Genomic DNA, 22,918 nt, shown 5'->3' on the forward strand with positions numbered 1-22,918 from the left:
GACAGGAGGGCTGGTTCGTTTTTTGCCCAGAGGATCGGAATTGCGATTCAACGGGGAAATGCTGCTAGCATTCTTGCCACCATTCCACGCGGTCAAGATTTATACAGTAACTAGTTTTAGTTCATATTTGTATATATTTAAGCATTTAATGTTGTTATTTCTTACGTTAATTAATTAATACATATATGAATATTTTTATTCAGACCGTATTGATGGCCGTGGTATCGTTCTGCGAGGTGGACTTCTCATACGATCGGGGATTCCTTCAGGATGCTCTTCGGGAATCGCATCAATCACTTAAGTAAGTCATATTAGGCACTCATTCACCTATTTACCATTAATTATTATTTTTAATACAGCTCGGATCATATACTTTGTTATATTACTTGCAAATATATTAGATAGCTCACACATTATCCGTCTCCAAAAAAACACACCATATAAATTATACGGTGGTAAATTAAAGACTCATTTAAATGGATATCCCATTATTTCTGTAAATTGGACCTTTAACACTATCTAACAGTTTAATATTCAGAGGAATTAGCCATTTATGTTATTGTATTATTTTTGACGACCTCCATAGTCGAGTGGTGTGTACACCGGTTTTCATGGGTACGCCACTCTGAGGTCCAGGGTTCGATTCCCGGCCGAGTCGATGTAGATTACCATTAGTTTTCTATGTTGTCTTGGGTCTGGGTGTTTGTGGTACCGTCGTTACTTCTGATTTCCATAACACAAGTGCTTCAGCTACTTACATTGGGATCAGAGTAATGTATGTGATATTGTCTCATATTTATATTTATTTATTATTAACTTAGACATATTCTATGTTTCCAGGGCCGTAGTGGAGCGCCACTTATCCGATAAGTCAGTCTCACGACTGGCCGGAGTATTCGCACTCGCCTCCAGAGGTGAGCTTCTAGATTCGTTATTCGCCGGCCAGATAGACGATGACGTCATCAAACTAACCAGGATGCTTCGGAAGGAACTAGACAGGGGGCTGCTATAATCCAACAATATGGGAACACATGTGCCGTCCTACTCTAAAGCTCTGCTCACAGACCATCTTATAAAGTCGCCTAAGATAAACAATCTTGGAACGCTTCGACAATGGGATCACATAATCGTTATCTCCACAAATGGGGAATTGACTCATAAGTAAAAGTTTTAAATATTGTTGCACATAGATTTATTTGCAGTTTGCTTTGCACGTTATGGATTTCCATCAGGCCTAGTTGGATATCCAGTGGATTAAACAGTATTTGCGCTAATTCGACTATTTTTGATGCGAGAAAATTATAACAATTTTGAGATTGTGGTGTTCGTAGCGGCTTGTGTCCTGGATCACTAGCATTCACTGATACTCCGAGAGCTCTCTAGAATTTTCTTAGCGATTAATTGATCAACAAAAGTTTAGACAAACAAGACTGTTTCGAATACTCAACAATGACATTTTATTTATTAATTTACAGTATCCGTTAACGCACACTGCATCGGCTTAAATTTTAGAGAATTTGAAAAGTATAACGGAAATGACATAAGACGTCATTTTTCAAATGATTATTCGAAATTTAGAATTGCGCGATGGCTTTGACGTTTTGTTATAACGAAATTGGGTGTAATTCATTGGATAGTATATGTCCTGAAAAGTTTTTCATCCAATTAAAAAGCGTAGTTATATAATGATATTAAAGACAGCAAAAGAGATCACACTGATCTGAAGGATGCCTGAAAGAATGATTAAGCTGTAGGTCGATAAAATCTCCATTTTCACTTGCCGTTAATGACTTTAAAAGTTTAAACGACGCTACAACTATCTCAGTCGTTAAAACTTTTCATGTAATTGAGAACAATCTTAGTTATAAAAGACGATCAGTCTTAATGATGAATTGACAATTTTAAAATGTATTGCGTGTCGCTTTTTGAAGTCTATTTATAGACTTAAGTCTTTGAAATGTAGAAGGATGAATGTGAAACTATAAATGCCGCATTTTGCCTACAAATTGAAATAATGCCTAAAATTTACAATGCGAAATTTAATGAGACTTATGATAGTGATTACTCAATGCAATTTTAAGAACTTTCCTATAACGATAAATACTAATCTATTTCTTGGCTTATTCCCTTATGATATTATAAGTAAATATTATATTGAAAAAATAAAATCGGTCAAAATTAAAAAAGAAAATGTTTGAAGTAAATATTTCAGTCGATTTTCAATTCTATAACGATTGTGTAAGGCTTCAAATGTTTAAAATTTTCAATTAAATTAACACTCATAACCACTAATTGCGTATGTACCGAAAATAGCACGACTTTATTATATATTTAATGTAAATTCTTGTCGTAAATATTTACCAAGATTAAACGAGGAAAGACATGTAATTATGACCAAATTAATCCACAAACAATGTCTTACATACTTTACACGTGCATTATTAGCATTAGTCTAATTTAATTTTAAATTTCGAATTTCGCACCAAAATTAAAAAAAAAATATTTTTTTAATTTTGCCTATAGTTTTCATTCCAGAACAATTGTATTTCGTTCTTATTGTTTTTATTACAATTGATTGGAACTGCTTTTGTGAATGAGAATGTACGAGTATGTTCTAATCAATACAGATTAAAAATTTAAAGAATGAGTTATTCGTATCGAATCGAAACTTTCTTAAAATTGCATTGCAGTTTATTTGACTACGTTGTGACTAAGATCTTGCCTCATTTTAGTCGATCGATACAATTTTAGTGTTGATAATTTAATTTTAATCATTATGTAAATATAATGTAGTATATAATATTTGTACATTGAATGGTTAGTGGTGTAAGGAAATATCTTTACCGTTACCAATATTTTATAAAGTTAATTTACTGATAAGCAATTTATACAATAAATTATTTTCCATCTAAGTTCGGTTTGTAGGAAGTTTGACAAGTTTTTATTAATGGCAACATTTATTTATGTCTTTAAATTTTATGTTATCTATAGTTCATTAAATAATTAATGACTTTCAAAATGTTTACGTTTGAAATGTTATGTACTTATACTATTTTAAATTTTTATCAATGTTCGTATAATATCAATAAATTAAAAAACACCCAAAACACTATATATAAATGAATAATTAATGTAATTTTCAATTTACCTAAACTTTACATTTTTATAATACATATTCGTAATAACAGATCCAAAATATCATTTTATAAAAGACATTTAAACTTAAAAAAATATTTTTCTGAACGATTCGTTTTACTTGATTTAGATTATAACCAAGAAAATTATTTTAAGAATTTCTATTGAATAAATAACGAATAAATGACAATTCGGACCAAAAGTTTTAATATCTAGAAAAGTTCAAGCATATCTGAACTATCGTCATATCTCTCTTATTAGCAATAAACTAATTAAGTTTTAGTTTAAATAAAACTATTTATAACGGGCAGACTGCCCGTGACTACGAACACTGCAAAGTGCTCGAAACGTCGGGATGTTTAAATATAATTAATATACGCGATTCATCCGTTATAAATAGTTTTATTTAAATGTGTAATCATCGCGAAAATTTAAGACAACATTAAGTTTTAGTTTATGAACACTTATCTAGTAGAAGTAGCCATATTAACACGTTTGCACAATACTTGCCACCTAGTCCAGACACTTCGAGCACCGGTCTTGAGCCAATGTCGTCCGGGAATCGAATCAAACATTGGTTCACATTATTGTGATCTCGAGTTCTAATACTCACAGGAATAGTAACGATCTTACAGTTATTAAAAACGTGAACAAGACATTCGTAAATACTGAAGATATATCGAATAAAAATAAAAAGCATGATAAATGACCCATTTTAAATAACTGTAATAATAAAAATAACAATGTTCATTTAAAATCTCATAAATAACTTACAATTGTCGGTAACATATATACCTACATAATTTTTCAATGATTGATAGATAATATATAAAAATACCTATGATTAAATTAATATTCGAATTAAAAAAAAACAAACATTATAATTTTAGTTCATGTTAAGTGAAACCTTTTTGGATAAGCTGACATTTAAAAACTTCGCCCTAAAAATTCAACCTTAATACTAGTGTTATCGCGGCAAATGCCCAAAGAAGTTTCACTCGGAAACAGAACCTCCTTTTTGAATTATCAAGTATTTATCCATATGTTATGTGATCTTCGTCAGCTAGATGGAAATCAAAGACACGTCCGAGTAGTTGTATTAAAATGACAATATGATTGTGTAATTTGTAAAAAATGTAGCTTCGTATAATTCGCGACGGTTCTCCGGAAGACGTTTTAATTGAATGTGATTAGGTATTTTACGCGTTGTCATGATTTGTCGATGGATTTGTGTAACCATATCAAAATAAATGTTGAAAATGTTGCTTCTAGCTAATGTTATAGAACATGAACGGTATTTAATTTAAGGTTTAAATTTAGCTAAGTCATACGTGTCCTACTGACAGTCACTGCCCATTATTTTATTAATAAAAAAAAAATCTACTTTAAATCATTAAAAAAAACCATGATATTAATGTTTGCTTGTTTTATCTGTTTTAAATTGATATGAAATATATGTTTGAATTAGTAAGAGATGAATTAAATTGTACAGCCACGGCCTTATTTATTAACTTTGCTTGGGAGGTTTTTAGTTAAACATCGATTTATCTCTTTCTGTTATCATTCATTTGACATTCGAAAGAAAATAATAGCATTATTTAACTAAGTACCTCCAAGGAGTATTTATAGGTGAATCCGCTAATTTTAGTGCACACAAATTTCGATGAACAACTAATTAATTTTAAATAGTATTTAATAAGATATTGTTATTGATAAGGAATATGGAAGATAGTTGTTTTTTTCTTCAATGTAATTTATTACTACGAAATAAATCAATGATGTAATAAGTTGGATAAGATCTCACTCGTATCTCGTTTGACTCACAATAGCTACGAAGTAATAAGTGTTAATGTATATTTTCAAATTTGCTAAGCCATGTTATATGTATTAAGATTTGATATCAAATATACAATTGATAAATAATGTGTGTTGTTTTATTTGATATTTTTTGAGTATTCAGCGTTGTGATATTTCTTTCATCTGTATTGAACACTAGCTGACCTAATAGACATATTGATGTTTTTAATAACATTAAATATATACAAATGTGAATTTAAAATAGTTACTGCATAAATCCTGGCCGCGTGGAATGGTGGCAAGAATGCTAGCAGTATTACCCCGTTGAATCGCAATTCCGATCCTCTGGGCTAAAAACGAACCAGCCCTCCTGTTACCAGTAAAGGCAATAAGGCGAGGTGTATACTTTTTTAAATATTAAATTCGAACAGGAATAAATCTCTACATTATCAGTACTCTATACACTCTTATATAGGAAAATATAGGAAAGCTTAAAAAAAAAGAATGAATTCGGCAAAGTCATTCTCAAGTGATGACCCTACCAAGAGAAATAGATATTATTTTTTATATATTACAGGTACATATCGTAAAAAAAGTTGCAATAACTTTAACTATAATTTAAATTATATTTATTTATTAAACAATCTTATATTTGTCGTTGTGATCAGTAAGAAAACGCGCCATTTTTATTTGTCTCGAATGTAATAGTTTTAAAAAAGCCCGCCAAAACTCCTTCTTTTTTATTATCTGTGGAAAATGATTCCACAGATAATAAAAACCTACGTAAGTATATAAGTCGATTAATATAATTACTGTTCGATTAATAAATAATAATTGGTTTGAAATAAAAATTAATTAATAACTAATTTTCTTAATTATAATTATTAATATTTTCTTAAAATATGGTTGATTTCTAGTGATTAATTATATTACTTCTGACTTTTTCGATTATTCCACACTAGGCTAGTCAGCTACGCAGAAATTATTGTATGTAAGTACCTACTTCACACTATCTTCTTTTCTGTAATAGTTCAAAAGATTAACAATAAACCGCGTCTCGAGAGAGATAGAGGCAGGTCTCTCGGCTTTGCGCTAAGAGCGTACGTCAACTCTAAGCTGCTACTTGAAAATCTCTCGTCTGACGTCTTTTTGAATCTACTGCGTTTGAAAAGACCTAACCGCAACACCAGATCCTCAACTTTAAACAAGCAAATATACTATATATATATATATATATATATAATAACTAAATATAGGCTTAGGAGACAGACTTAGGAGATCGAATGTCTTATGAAATTCTCCTATAGCGACGATGTAGCTTAATATATAAACTCCAACCCAACGATGCCATATTTTCTAAATTTACCATTAAAGCCTTATATTATGCTAAATTATGCATAGAGTCAGTAACTCCTTTGTGGGGAAATGTATACGGTTTTACAACAGGATCCCAGAAAGCGTTCAAAGTGCATCTGTTGCCAAATTAAAAAAAATATTAAGGATCGCTTGTGTGCAAAAGGTTATTATACAATTAATGAGTTTATGATTGATACACCTTGGGATTGAAACGATCGCCTCCTGGCTATTTCATCTCATATTAAATTGTATATATAACATATGAGACAAACAACAAAAACAAAAAAAACCCGAACCCCGAGTTTCTTTCGCCGGTTCTACTCAGGTCAGGGTATTTTCTTTTCCGAACACTACCACCGGGGTAGTGTTTCAATTGACCATCAATAAGAAAGTGTAATGCTTATATATTGAATAAAGTTATTTGAGTTTGAGTTTAAAGCTTCTGCCAGCTAGTGGAGACGAGAATAGCCTATGTGGTTAGGATAAAATCTACGACTTTTGTCATCGCTCGGCGGTCCTTAAACCATGTCCTATTGACGCTTCGCTCGACCTTTTCTTCAAAAGTATAAATTAAGCATATAAAAAAGTATTTTTTTTTATGCTTTTTTTTTATTTGTATCGCATTATTTATTGATCTTCTAATACTTTCATAACGCCAACTTAAAATATGAAATCAAATTATATTTGCCAATATTTTCATTTCTCTCTATTTTAATGACCTGTGTAATATATATATTATGTCATCATATTATATGCGCTTACACTTTACTTGTAATTTAGTATAAAGTTACACTTATGTGTGTAACTTTTTGTTAGCAACTATGCGAGTGTCTTGCTGTTTGTTTTCGCTGGAGTGTGCATGCGAATCGGTAGACTGATGATATGATAATGAAATATTAACGATTCAAAATCGAATTAATTGAATTAATTACATTTCATTTGATCAATCTTAATCATAAATCTTGTAGTATGTATCTGATTAAAAGATTTTTTCAATACACATTTCTAGACGTTATCATTTTTTTGAAGCAATCGTTACTTTTAACGTTAAAAGTAACGTTTATTGAAAAAATCGTTACAACGTAAAATGTTAAACAATTTATCATTCAATATATTTCATGTTCAGGAATAGGACAAGGTATTAAATGAAACTTACAATTATTGTGAAAGCACCAGTCAATATTTTATTCACTAAAATTTTCTTAGTATACAAATCTGATATTGGTGGAGTGATTCTGTTCTAGTGTGCTGGACTATGCGATCAGTAACGCTCAAAGCGTATCACAGAACATCATACAAATTATCATACTTATCTAAAGACAAATCCAATGCAAATATGTAAATAATATTCTACTTTTGAGGAACGGCTACTTTAACCCTTATGTGATACGCTCTAAGGGTCATTTTTGGTTAGCTCTTGCTAAACCATGGCAGAAGACAATATCGATTCAGTATAAACATATTGATCAGAATCATTACAACTTATCTGCTATATAAAACGAGGCAAAATATAAATCGATCACTTTTGTAACAAAATAAAATATCTTTAATCTAGCTCATAGCTCGTCTTCTGCCAGAGTATAGCACGTGCGGTGATTTTGTAGCTTTATTTAACGTATTTTAATTGCATTAATTTTCATCTACTACATTTATAAACATTTACAAATTATAAACGAATTTTAACTTAAATTAAACACAATACTTATGATTAAACATTAATTACACTAAAATTAGAGAGTAAGATGTTTTTCGTTATGTTTCGATGAATATTTACAAATTACATCTGGAATGTTGTAGAAGTATGGAGTGGGTTTAACATATTACATCTACGATGAAATCTTTAATACTATACACAAATTATTATTATTATTTATATAAAACTACATAGTGATTAAATTGGATACAGGTTCAAAGAAAATATGTAAGATTTTATGTATCGAAAATCAATTGTAGTAATTACAAAATCCACTATTTAGGTTATTGTTTCATAAATATCAGTTTACATCTTTATTGTCCCTATAATATTGGTAACATGTCGTCTTATGTTCGAATTAATAATAAATTAAGATGAAACAAAGTTATGATTATTAATAAATAATGAGAGCATAATTTACGAAAGTATACTTTGATTAAACTTCAATTAATTATAAATGAGATTCACGAAATAAATATTGAATTCCAACAACTTTGTACAAAATATTTGAATTCGAAAAAAGAACAAAAGACAAAAAGCTGTTATAGAATTATCAGCATCTATTAGGTACAGATGGCTACAAGCTTCAAGCCTCGTCAAATGAGCCGTTACATGTTATAATCTATGTAATATATCCTATTTAGTATAAAATAGATTTTTTTTCATCTATCATATCGATAAGTATATATTTTTTTTCAATTTATCATACGAGTATTACACGTCAAATTCATCAAAGATACTATCCCACGAGAGTAAGACCGCGGTATATCTAATAGCATTAATAATAATGATTTTTCTTATTAATTTTAATATGCTTATTAATTACAGCAATATTTTTACAAACAAAAAGGTAAATAAATATTTTAATATTTCTGTTTCATAATCTGCTGTATTAAATAATTGCCACATTTTATTTTTAATTTCCAATTATGTTATAAGCAACATAAACTCGTTAAAAAAAAAACAACTATAATTTAATCATCCGTGTCACTTTGCTTCTAATTTGATGACACTACCATATAGACACATAGATTTTTTTCAATCAATTACGTCGATGTCTTAATAATTATATTAATTAGGTCTTTATTAAAAAAAAAAGAATTTAATCTCTGGGTGTCTATTGTTGTCTTAAATACTTATCTATTTTTAATTAACTTTTTTCAAATAAAAATGAAAAAGTTTTTATATAAAATAAAATGTACACAGATTAAAAATATACTTTTTATGGATCGTTAGTCGTTATGTGTCAGTTACAGTGTCTTACCGTTAGATATGTTACGTATTTTATTAATTAGAAAATAGAGTGGTTTTTTTTCTAATTTCAATGGAACTTTGTTTTTCTATTACGCAAATCAAAGAATTTAATGTTTAAATACGTTCCATTATTTCAATTCATTTTATTAATGGTCGAATAATAATTGGCATATTTTATTGAGACATATGAGAATTTTAATTATTATTTTTATTGAATTATTTTTCTTTGTGAAATAGATAAAGGTATGCACCATTCAGCCAGACATATATTTTTCAAAACATAATAAAATATTAATATGATTTAACGTCATCGCTCCTACAAAAGTCGCTATGTGTTTTTTTTTTATATTTTTCGATTGTTACAACGTTTTAATCGCCATTTCAATACGCACGAACTGTAAAAACAGTTTTGTCATTACTTCTATACTTTTAAAGTTTACAAATTTAGCCATGCGATATTCATAAATCGAAATTTCCATATATTGAAATAACGATTAAAACGCCACAGCAATTGAAAAATATGAAAAAAAAAACATATAGCGACTTTTGCAGGAGCAATGACGATATGTAAATATTAAAAAAAAAAAGTAATTTTTCGAAGTGCGTAATAGAAAAATATAATCGAAGAAAATTTTAACATGACATTTATGAGTTAATAAGTATCTAATCGCTCGAGACGTTAACTACCAGACATACAGAAATGTGCGTTTTTAAAAACAATTATTAGTTGGGGTACAAGAGACAAAAATATTATATTAAAATCGATGATGAAATAAATTTATCTATCTAATACAAAATATCACTACTTTTTTTTTTAATACGTCTAAAGAAAGAGTTTACCTGCTTTTGGACTTTGGCTAATATCCCACTTACCCGTTTGAGGATTTCATTTGATATTCGATTCAATATTACGTTTATGTCAAATATATAATCGTCTTATTAATAAACGAGCGCTTCTTCATTAGCAATCAAAAGTTATACGGAACATCAGATCCTTTACAAGTCTACGTATTTATTATTACATACTTATATCACAACATATAAATATAATATTTACTTGGTGGTAGGGCTTTGCACCAACCCGCATTGGAACAGCGTGGTGGAATATGTTCCAAACCTTCTCCTCAAAGGGAGAGGAGGCCTTTAGCCCAACAGTGGGAATTTACAGGCTGTTGTTGTTGTTGTTGTTGTAGGGCTTTGTGCAAGCCCGTCTGGGTAGGTACCACCCACTCATCATTTATTCTACCGCCAAATAACAGTACTCAGTATTGTTGTGTTCCGGTTTGAAAGGTGAGTGAGCCAGTGTAACTACAGGCACAAGGTACATAACATCTTAGTTCCCAAGGTTGGTAGCACATTGACGATGTAAGGAATAGTTAACATTTCTTACAGCGTCATTGTCTATTGGCCCATATGCTCGTCCGCTAACCTATACCATAAAAAAATTACCCTGTCTTAATTTCAAAAATAGAACAATGCAAAGTTTTGAGAACAAAACAAAACACAACACGTAGGAACAAACTATATGCGGTTGTTTCACTACAATAGTAATCAGAATAAGTTCCATACTTGGGTAACTTACTCCGTCTATCAGAAGCGAAACTTCCTCCAAAACAGATTTATAATTTTTCTATTATATTTTCTTCTCATTATGTGATAGGAAGAAAAACATCTGATGTACCATCCAATGATAAATGATGAACAGAGCTTATCAGAAACCACACAGCCGTTTTTTAGTGTCGTAAGAGGTGGAAACCAATGTTATACTTCTCGTGCCTAGCGTAACACAGCAATACAAAGTATCCCTGTTGTTGGTAAAATAATGTAATAATACATAAGAATGTTTAATACATAAACTGTTATGTATTTTAACTGACAATTCAAACCACATCGTTCATTAATAAGACATTACACACGATTATTTTATAAATATATGCAATTGTGCAATATTCAAATGATTTGGACCATTCAATAATACGATCAAGACTAAAATTCGGTAATTTCCATTCGATAATTATGACATTTTGAGACTTTAGAACGATGTATTTAATTTTGTAATGAGTAGATATTTCAATAAACTTTTTATATGTAACGGGGTATTAATGTCATTTAAATAAAATCAAATTGACATTTGCTTATGAGATATTTAGCTGAGATTATGTTCGTGTTAACATATTTTTTATTTCTACAATTAAAACATACATATATTGCACATAAAATAAGGAACTGATTTTACAACACGTTTCTTTAATCCATCATTGTATATAGTATTTAACTCAGGTGTAGATTTCTCTATTTTGATTTTTTTCCATGAAAAGGTATATTGAAAATACATTTATATGAGAATTATGATGTTAGGTACGCAGTAGTTATGCCAGATTTAGAATGAAAGTCTGTGGTATTACTGGGTATAGAGATGTGGAAGGAATCCAAAACGCTTAGGCTCTTTTCGAATCCGGGATGTCCAAATTAAAAATGTCAAGAACATGAGCGTTTCTATATTGAGCTTCAATCTAAGTTAGGTTGACACTTCTATAACATGAGTGCACATCAGGCGTCACGAGTGACTCACAGGTGACACAGGTGACACATTGGATGCTCTTCACTCATGATGTTCAACGTTTAAGCACTGCGGACTAGTGTTTTAAAGGATATGATAATTATTAGGACAGGGGGTTTGCGGTGTGAATGAAGATGCGGGTAAGTGTGCGTGGGGAGGGTCGGTGTGGGCTCACTCCTTGAGCTTGTGCCAGTCGGCGATCTGGCGGCGCGGCGCGGCTTGCACCTCGCGCCAGTGGTGCCGCGCGCTGCCCGCGCCCTCCGCGCCCAACTCCAGCCGACCGATCACCTGCACACACACATTCAAACAACACATATTACACCTCATCGTCACGATCACCTGCACACGCAACAGACATTCAAACAACTCATATTACACCTCATCGTCACTCTGCTGAACGCAAACAGAAATATCGTTATAAAGAATTTATGTATCGCAAGTCTAAGTCATGGATATTGTTACATTTATTTTGTTCAAGAGCATATCTTAGTATATAGTATATTAAGTTTAAATAAAACTAGTTATTACGGATTTTAATCGCGTAGGGTCATGCTGTAAAGTGCTCGAAACGTCGGGATGTCAAAAATAGTTAATATACGCGATTAAAATCCTTAATAACTAGTTTTATTTAAATGTGTAATAATCGCGAAAATTTAAGACAGTATATTAAGTTACTCTCCTCTTTGTCTTTCTTTAGTATGAACCTTCAACTGACATATATACTTCGTGTGACTATAAATACCTCGTTCTTGGTAACGCGGTCCCAGTCGAGGACGAGCAACTCGAGGGAGACGTGGTCGAGCGTGGCGTTGGGAGCCGCCGGCACTTCGAACACGAAAGACTCGTTGAATACCGGATTCAACGTGCGCTTCTTCACGTGTGTCTTCTTCTTGGCGATACGCTGCCCGTTATACAGCAGGTACATCTTGACGTATCTATTGATATGAGATTTAAACGTAAGAAAACGTTAATTATACTAAGCTGTCGTCCGCCCTAGGATATTGACATCCTAAGAAACATAAATCTTATCTTACGTAAAACATAAATATTTTTAATCAAACCAGTCTTTATAATAACAAAAAAACGCACTTTTATTCGACAGTGAAAAAGCCGGTGAGAAAGTGTTGTCAAATCAGAAGTGGGTTTGTCGTCTTGGTCTATTATGGCCTCCTCTTTAAAGTAGCTTGGAGCTTACTATACCACGCTGTTATAAAGCGGACTCATTGACGTACATAGGTCAGAACTATATATAGCACATGCCGTTTCTTGATATTTTTCACCACCGCTGAGCATAATATTTAACAAGTTAGTTGATAATGATAAGATTCACGTGTTCTTATGGCTTTGAACTCTGCAATGGGAATAAAAACACTTACGGATCAGCAAGTCCAGTGACATCCATCTTGGGTAAATTGCGGGCCTTGAGCAGCACGACAGTGAGGCGCGCCGCAGCGGGCTGCCAGCAGAGAGACACCAGCACCTCACCACGGCCCACGCTGCGCATCTGCACACACGGATAGAAAACACTTACAAATTATCCTAATAAACATATATACACACACACACATGGAGACTCTCGATGAAACTATTCTTCAAAGTGATGTGTTACTGACCTACAATATCTTAATATCCCTTGATTCACACTAAAAAACTCTAACACTGAAAAAACACCACAGCGTTTTACTTTAGGTATCGCCAACCTATACATTATAAAATAAAGGCGTAATAAATTGAAATCAGTCAAATTGAATTCGGACAGACAGACAGACAGACACGTCAAACTTACAACACCCCTTTTTGCGTCGGGGCTTAAAAATAGAGTTAGTACTAATTATAGCCCTGGCTGCTGATATTCGTTTTTCTATTATTTTTAATATAAGTAAAAATTGTACTAAGTACCTTCAAGCTCCGTGGTTGTATCTCACGGCAGAGGGCGGTAGCTTCTCCACTGTGCAGTTGAAGAGTAGACAGTGGCGACACCACTTCGCCGATAATCTCATCGCGGGAATATCTGCAAACGGTAATCATTATTATAACTTGGAAATAATTTATTTAATGCAATTTATACTATCCTTAAATTATTATCAATTGTATAATTGATTCGTTTATCTATAAAAAGGGATACTGAATTGTATTACGCATAATTATATTATAAACTATTGAAGCGTAAGGATTAATTGCAATTAACGATTCAGTGTACTTCAGACTTAAAATTAGACTATTTCTGTTTCCCAACAAGCGTTGTAACTTTTTGGTCTTCATAATCACTAGTTATATTTTCTTGTAATAATTATAATAATGTAATGAATATTCAGAAGAGCGTTATTAATTTTCTTTTACTCAACATGTAGACAGAAACGTAACTACTAAAATATCACAATGTAAGTATGACTAAACTCTCAGGTACTATCATAATTTACCACAGATTAATAAGATTTTTGACGTTACCTGTCAAAGCTCAAAACAACGAAATGCAGAGTGATCGCAGCGAGCTGGTGGGGGGCGATGCCGTAGAAAGTGAAGTCTTCATCGTACACTGGGCAACGGGTCTTCCGGACGACTCTATAACACGAAATTAACAAGTAATAATTATTACTATTAACAAGTTATTATTATTAATTAATTTATTATAATAAATTCTACTGTATGTAAAAAAAGTGGAAGTTTTTTTAAAAATAACAGAATAAATTTGACAGATCTTAATTCTGGCAAAAAATATGTTATTTCATGTTATCGTTAAGTGATAAATATAACATATTTCAACATGCGAGCGGATTATACAAATTATATTAGTTGTGATACATATGTTCTTGTATTGTCTGGTATAATTATATGTTTTACTTGGTAATCCTTTTTATTTATTTCTTTCTACAACAAATTTACACATATAGTTTACTTTAATAGCTCATACTTAATTTAAACAACTGTGCCATATTCTACCTTGTCTTCACTTTATGCTGTTTGTCGGGCAGAAGCTGGAGCTTCACATAGGGGTCGGGTCCAGCTGGCTCGCGACCTGGCAAGCCCTGGCACGACACGACCGACACAACAAGGGCGCTCTTCTCATTTTCATATCTATAAAAAGAATTGTATCATTTAATATTCATAGTAAGTAAGTAAGTAAGTAACAGCCTGTAAATTTCCCACTGCTGAGATAAGGCCTCCTCTTCCATTAAGGAGAGAGATTGGAACATATTCCACCACGCTGTTCCAATGCGGGTTGGTGGAATGCACATGTGACAGAATTTCGATGAAATTAGACACATGTAGGTTTCCTCACGATGTTTTCCTTCACCGCCGAGCACGAGATGAATTATAAACACAATTAAGCACATATATATAGTGGTGCTTGCCTGGGTTTGAACCCGCAATCATCGGTTAAGATGCACGCGTTCTAACCACTGGGCCATCTCAGCTCCATAATATTCATATAAACAGCTATTACGTTTTCTGACGGCAGGTATTCTCAAATCCAACTAATACCGACGTATAGAATGTGTTCGTATAAATTGAAGACGTTATTTTCGTGCCTGTAATTTAAATGGCTAAAGCGCTCTTCGAACTAAAATATAAGTATTGATTTCTCCAAGTCGGGCTCACTGAGTAAAGTTTTTTAATTCTACATATAGGTATTAGGTATGGACGTAAAAGATCGCTTACTATTTTAATTAGTAACATAGCTGTAATAACAACTACGTTACATCAAGTATGTTTTTTTTTTACCTTTTGTAAAATAACACTGATCACATTTAATGACAAAATTAATTAATATTAATGTTTAGTGAGAAAAACAAGTCACAACCAAATAAATGCCTGAATGCCACACAGACTCCCAAGGTAATTAAGTTCAAGTAAGAAAATGTGCCAGCTGAGATGGCCTAGTGGTAAAAGCGAATACATTTTAACTAACGATTACGAGATCAAATCCAGGCAAGAACCATTGAATTTTCATGGGCTTAATTTGTATTTATAATTCTAATTTCAAAGAAATCCTGCCAAATGTGAATGCTCCAAACCGTACTGGAGCGATTTGGTGGAATATGCTTCTAATCCAACTCAGAACTAGAGGAGGCCTTAGCCCAAAAGGGACATTTACAGGCTCTTATTATAAGAAAATTTGATAAATAAATAAAAGAGTAAACTCTACATTATTTTAATATTAAATCGGCTGGATGAAATATGAGATTCCGTTATTATGCCGACATGTTTTATAAATTAACATCGAAGCACCCCGTCGCTATCCAATATCAAATCTTAAATATACATTGTTCTTTATTAGCGACATTCTTTTGTCTGGCACTGATACAACTTTATAACAAAAAACTAAAATACGTTTATGTAATATAATTCTGTGTAGTGTTACATGTATGTGTCTACTACTACACAGTATTATATATATTTTTGCATCGGCAAATTCAATAAAACCTATTACTGCCGATTTATACAACCAATAATAGCTCGCTATCGCGCCCTACGACGCTATTCGTTGCTATAGATTCTCGCGTCAGTTCAACCCAAGGAAGCAAGTGCATGTAAATCGACGTGGCAAATTGACGAAAATGTCATATGATATTACAAGTTATATATATGAGTATTTCTTTGCATATTAAATTGTGTATATAATGTATGAGACAAAAATGCCCTCTGAGTTTATTTCGCCGGTTCTTCTCAGGTCAGGGTGTTTTCTTTTCCGAACCTGCGGTACTGTTTCAATTAACCATCAATAAGAAAGTGTAATACTTTTATATTGAATTAAGTAATTTGAGTTTGAGTTTTATTACGTTACCTTAAAATCATATTCACCTAAGAAACTAATATTGATATTTTGGGATGCTATATCTAAGTTGTGTGTCACTCACTATATCAGTATATAAGGCGAATACATTAATAAAAGTCTAGTCAGCTCTTTAGTGTTACATAATGTTGGATAAATAGTAAATACGTTACGAATTTACGGCCGTGTGGCCCACCGTCACAGCTGTAAAACCGCACGTCTTTATTATACGACCGTTCCGATGGCTATCATTTCGTATCAGTTAAACTTTTAGTGCTATTTACATTTATATATCCAAGACCAAGACTTTTATATTTTATTCTGGCAACTATCATACTTGTTTAGCTATGCATTAATAATAATAATAATAGTAAAAGCCTGTAATTTTCCACTGCTGGGTTAAGAGGCCTCCTCTTCCTTGTTTTGAGGAGACACATGTAGATTTCCTCCCTATGTTTCCTTCACCGACTAGCTCGAGATAAGTTTTAAACACAATTTAAAACAAGAAATTTCAGCGGTGGTTGCCTGGGTTTGATCTCGCAGTCATCAGTGTTGATGTACGCGTTCTAACCACTAGGCCACCTCGGCGCTTATCGATTACGCATTGTTTTTGTCAAAATATAATCTATGCAATGTTTAAATAAGAAAAGCGACGGTCTTGCGACTTATTGGCGCTGCTTGACTGGTGTGGATTCTTTTCTTAGTAGACATTTACTAGTAATTACTGTGGCTTCAATTGATAGCGCACGCTTGGATAGTAGTTTATATGCAGGTATTATATGTAGGAGTAGGCCTAACTTTCCCTGCGTCTCAAATTCTCTGGACCGAATATACACAGACACACACATATATACAAACATATGAGTTAGTAATACTAGAATAGACTAAATAATTAATCTATTCAGTTAAATTATAATATATTCTTGAATTTAAAAAATTAAATTGACATATATTTTTAATGACAATTATTTTTAATTTTTCTAATCTGGAACGGTTTGACCGATTTTGATGGGACATTCACTGGCAGATAGCTGATGTAATAAGGAGTAACTCAGGCTACAACAATAGCTTTTTTGTTAAGTTCCAACGCGCTCGAAGTCTCTGGCAGAGCTAGTATACATACATTTTTTGGTATAGGTTGGCGGACGATCATATAGGTGATGGTAAGCGGTCACCACCACCCATAGATAATGAAGCTGTGAGAAATATTAACTATTCCATACATCGTCAATGTGCCACCAACCTTGGGAACTCAGATGTTATGTCCCTTGTGCCTGTGGTTACACTGGCTCACTCACCCTTCAAACCGGAACACAACAATAGTGAGTACTATTATTTGGCAGTAGAATAACTGATGATTGGGAGGTACCTAACCAGACGGGCTCGCACAAAGCCCTACCAAGTAAGTACATAATTATATCTCAAGAAAAATATTTAGCTTACTTTATATACTACATATATGAATTCAATGTGAATGAAGCCTTAATATTATCCAATAAGGTTTATTTCTATTTGATTATATAATGAATATTAACTCAATAATAAGTAGTGATAAGAGCCAATCAACTGAAGGCAAGGTTAACCTTATAGCTATATAGTTTAGGTACGCGTTCTCCTTATCTAACATCTAATTGTATAATATGAAGTTCGACCTTCGAACCAGGGTTGTACGAGATAATAATAAAATATACTTTTTATTTAAATTTTACTTTATCTAGTAAACTGTTACTGTTTACTTTATTACCGTTTACTTTATTCAGAATACTACGACTGCGAATAAAAATAAGATATATATTCAAAATATATATTTTATACTCTCGTAGGTATTGGGAATTACAATGGAAGTAGGAAAACATACAAGCCTTAGATTTATGTATTTCATGCGGTTTGCTAATAACTCATATTGGCTGTATACTAGTAAGAGTTTATAATTGTTATATATTAATTTATAGTACAACACTGTTACAGTTATCTACTTATTTCCAATTTTATTTTACATTCTACAGGAAAAGTTTTTGGAATATATGTGGTTGACGAAATCTAAAATATGAAGAAACAAAAATATATAAAACGAGTTTTGTATAATATTAAAAAAATATAGTAAAATAAAACTACATTATACGATTCTTATAATAAATATATCATCTCACAATATCGAGGACGTTAATTTAAAAATATGCAATGAAATGAGTTATTAGTTATTATTTATTAATAAAATAAACTATTATTTTAACAATTGTTTGTTAGTTATTTAATAGTATAATAATACAATAACATTAAAGAATAGGTATTTGATCCCAAATGGGCGTAGATAGAAATAAATATAAGTGCATAAAAAATCAATACACATATTATACAACGGTATATATTATCTATAAACATCGTTGTGTACACTAGGCAAACACAATTAGTGATGAGGAGAATAATTATTGATAAATCTGTTAGCTATCCCCCCCGAGGGGTGGGGGTGGTGTGAAATAGCCTGTGGTTAATACAAAGCTAGTACACACGTTATTGATTTTGCGGTTACACATTGTACGGCTATAGCGAATGTCGTCGCCGTATTTGAGCTTTGATACCTGACGGAGTTATTGATGTATATATATATTGTTGGAATAAACAAGCAAAATCTTCGTCAAGTTACACAACTTTCCTTTAAAAAAAAAAGGCGGGAGAATCGTGGTTGACACATTGAGATCGCGAATATAATTATTACGTTGTAATGTGATTATTGATGGTTATTTGTGTTGTAGACTAAATGTTTTTCTATTGTGGTAGATTGATTGTTACTTTGAATTAAAGATAATTGTTTTAGAGGTTAACCTACTTCCTACTTCTGGTTCTAAAAATATATATAGAAATTTCTACTGACTATTTTATTTACACGGATAATAGGCTTTTAGAAAATCATTCTGAAAAACAATTTCAATGTTCATTGAGTTATATTAATGTAAGCCCAAAAGTGTTGTAATATTTTTTACATTTTTAAATTACATCCAAATAAAGTAATTGATTCAATAAAGTTATCACTAGACACATATCCACAGTATAAAAATAGAATAATATAACATCATCATTACATAGTACAAAACAGTCACTTACCACTGTCAGACCCTATGTATGCTTAGATCTTTAAAATTACGCAATTAATTCTGATGCGCTTTTTTAATAGATAGAGTGATTCGAGAGGAATGTTTTTGTATATAATACATGGACAATATAGCCAAGAAACAATAAAAATTCTGTTGTATATTGCACCCGTGCAAACCGGGGCGTGTCGCTAGTACCATTTAAATAAGTTCGATTTTACGTCAACCACATAAATAAATATGTCACGCTTAGGTAGGAGGCGATATCGATATCAAGGTCTCATTTTATTATGATTGAAATAAATGATATATATACTGATGAATAATTATCGGCATTATCTTTACTAATTACGTTTGCGTCATTATTAAAAAGAAATATGATGTCATGACACTTGCGTAATAAAGACTTACAATTTGAGATCTTTGCTTAAAAAAATATATTCTACAATTCTTAGATTAATGGATTTTATCTGTGCCAAATGGGCACAGATTTTCAGCAATGTCACGCAGAATAGAAAAAAAATTGGATGCAATTTATTTGATTATTAATTGTGACAGTTTACGTTTTTAAATTTTACTGACAGATTATCATTAAAGAATTTAAAAAATTATAGATTATATTTGTTAATTTTATTTCATTAAAAAACCAGCTGTTCCCAAGACTTTGTGCTCGTTTGAATTAAACAAATAGTTAATGTTGTAGACTAAGTTACTCCTTATTACATCAGTTATCCAATGTACGATAAAAATCGGTCTAACAGTTCCAAAAACTAAACGGAACAGACAGACAGTCTGACGAACATAAAAAAAATCTTATTTTGGAAAATATATCGTGTATACCTAAATATGCATGTGGTTAAAAGCGGTTATTTTAATAGTACAGACAGATATTCTAATTTTATTGAGAATTCCAATATTATGGATGGGTGTACACATGTGGACTTAATTATAATATCAATCCTAACATTTTATTTGTAACTGGTGACGTAAACAAAGTTCGAAAATTAAATTCAAAAAATCGAATTCCTAAAAAAGGTTTAAAAATGTCAATGTGTTTAAAATTCTGTTACAAAAGTGCACACGTTCAAAGAAACGCCACGTCGTCGGTAAGAGGGCATGAATGCTTCATGCGATGTGCTAGACACAGCTAGACGGGGATTCTCATTAAATATTTCTTAAGTTAAACTTACAAAGCCTGTTATTACCTCCCCCTTTCCTACCAAACATGACTGACTGCTGAATACATCCTTACACATCTTTTTAATACTATGTTTGACTTTAAATTATCATTGTCATTATCAATATCATTACATAGTCCAAAACAAAGTCGCTTACAGCTCAGTATGTTCACTTAAATCTTTAAAATTACGCAACGGATTTTGATGCGGTTTTTTTAATAGATTTAAATAAAATTACAATAATTATATTAATTCTAATTAATATAATTCGAATTAATTAACAATTTGGAGTGTACGTGAGGAAGGATTTTGTATGTATGTGTTTTGCATACATGGACAATATAGTAAGGTAACACTGATAATTTTAAAAGTTTCTAATGTGATTTCATAAATAAGCACATCTTTGTAGTATATTCCTTATCAGCATTTTACCCGTGCGAAGCCGGGGCGAGTCGCTAGTTTAGACTAAATGTTTGGACGTTCGTATGTTTAATGTAAAATAATCCACCAAGTTCCTCATCTATTAGTCGAAGACTACAGATATATGTATGACCTATCAGATTCTTTCGACCCTTTAAGATATATCGATGTTTTCAAACCGACGAATCATAAATACAAGCCTAACATAATTAGGACATTGCTGCTCTACCGGATTTGAACCACAACCTCCAGTTAAATCTTTAATATTTAAACCACCGTGCCACTTTGGCTAATGAAATTCAATTTCAACAATTTGTAGTTAAATTAATTGAAGTTACATTATGTTCTATATAATGTTACGTAATCAGTTCTATTGTAGCAATCCAAAATTGCCTTGAAGAGTTATTATTAATTAAATTTCCTTTGTAGAAATGGTTTCTAAGAAGTATTGCGAATTTAATAAAATAAATGCTATTCCTTGTAATAATACTTCATCTACGCCCACGCTTTAAATTTATTAAGAAAATCGTGATTTTTTTTTATGGTATTCCATAAATAAATACACTGTTTTTGTTTTTCATATTCCTTATATTATTATTATTGTCAAATATAAAAAGCGACAACTAAAACGCCATTTACTCGTAATTAATCGAGAAAAATAATTTGTATAACATTATTACGATTCATAACTAACACCCATTCTGGCTTCGCAAGAAAGAAAATGAAAAATATGCTATGTGAGTAAGTAAATATATTTATTATATACCGCCTATTTATTCATTCGTTTATATAATTATATATACAAGAAAATATATGAATAATATTTAAAGTGGCTTGAGTTTTGACTTGAGTCTTTATTTTATTGTGAATAGAATCAATCGATCCTAGATAAACATTTGATAACTTTACCTGCCAAGGTCAAAGTTTAATGGGTACATTCAGTAATACGACCCCTCATTTTGAAACTTTGACGTCTTTTAAAGTACCTAGTCCTTTAAATGACATTGTAAAGGACAGTTTATATCAGGTATTTTTAAGAGTAACAGTTTATTGTACAGTCGGGTTAAAAAAAGGTTCGTCACCTTAAGATCTATTTTCGTGTGCTGAGTCCGAGCGATAATCTACTTACCGATTGAGAATGACATGATTCAAAAAGTACTAAGATTTTAAGAGATGATAAAGGAATGAATTTGAAACTGACGAGGGTTTTCTTACTCTGACTGTACCTACATTGTATCGACACATTTCGTAAGTTTAGAAGATACATCAAATTGGCTTGTAAACCATATCAACAAAGATCGCATTCGGCCATTTTGTTCACTGCTACATTATTTAAGAAAATGCTTGCTATAAATATACGAGTAGATGATATACATCGAAGTCATATAGGAGTACAATAGCAGAGATGTCTCAACGGATAGAACAATCTTAAATGAAAATCGCGAGTTCAACTTCAAATTCATGAATACACTGCTGATGTAATATATAATAATAATAATATTAATAGGATAACGTAAAAATCTTGCCCATTGTAATATCAACAAAGGACGTCGTCCCAAAAATCCCTCTCGACTAACCTAAACGCCTGCAAATGCCTGCACATTTATTCAGAAAGCAGTTATATTAAACACGTAAATTCTTGGCATCATCATATACGTAACT

At 31.6% G+C, this 22,918-nt stretch overlaps 2 protein-coding genes across 3 annotated transcripts in view; one reads left to right on the plus strand and one right to left on the minus strand.

The window, feature by feature from the left end:
* The window catches only part of LOC124534802 (tumor necrosis factor alpha-induced protein 8-like protein), a 55,995-nt gene extending 53,515 nt beyond the window's left edge, over positions 1-2,480 (plus strand). The window contains exons 5-6 of the mRNA XM_047110821.1: positions 204-301; positions 841-2,480. Coding sequence (XP_046966777.1) covers positions 204-301; positions 841-1,012 — 270 coding nt within the window. The 3' untranslated portion in view covers positions 1,013-2,480. The remainder of the gene's footprint in view (positions 1-203; positions 302-840) is intronic.
* Positions 2,481-11,814: 9,334 nt separating this feature from the next.
* LOC124534743 (synaptotagmin-4) overlaps positions 11,815-22,918 on the minus strand; it is a 35,407-nt gene continuing 24,303 nt past the window's right edge. For both annotated transcript variants that reach the window (XM_047110743.1, XM_047110742.1), the window contains exons 5-10: positions 14,736-14,870; positions 14,244-14,357; positions 13,695-13,806; positions 13,172-13,299; positions 12,538-12,730; positions 11,815-12,083 (exon numbers count right to left, since the gene is read on the minus strand). In XM_047110743.1, coding sequence (XP_046966699.1) covers positions 11,967-12,083; positions 12,538-12,730; positions 13,172-13,299; positions 13,695-13,806; positions 14,244-14,357; positions 14,736-14,870 — 799 coding nt within the window. In that variant the 3' untranslated portion in view covers positions 11,815-11,966. The remainder of the gene's footprint in view (positions 12,084-12,537; positions 12,731-13,171; positions 13,300-13,694; positions 13,807-14,243; positions 14,358-14,735; positions 14,871-22,918) is intronic.

This window comes from Vanessa cardui, chromosome 13 (assembly GCF_905220365.1).
Source record: "Vanessa cardui chromosome 13, ilVanCard2.1, whole genome shotgun sequence".
NCBI lineage: Eukaryota > Metazoa > Arthropoda > Insecta > Lepidoptera > Nymphalidae > Vanessa > Vanessa cardui.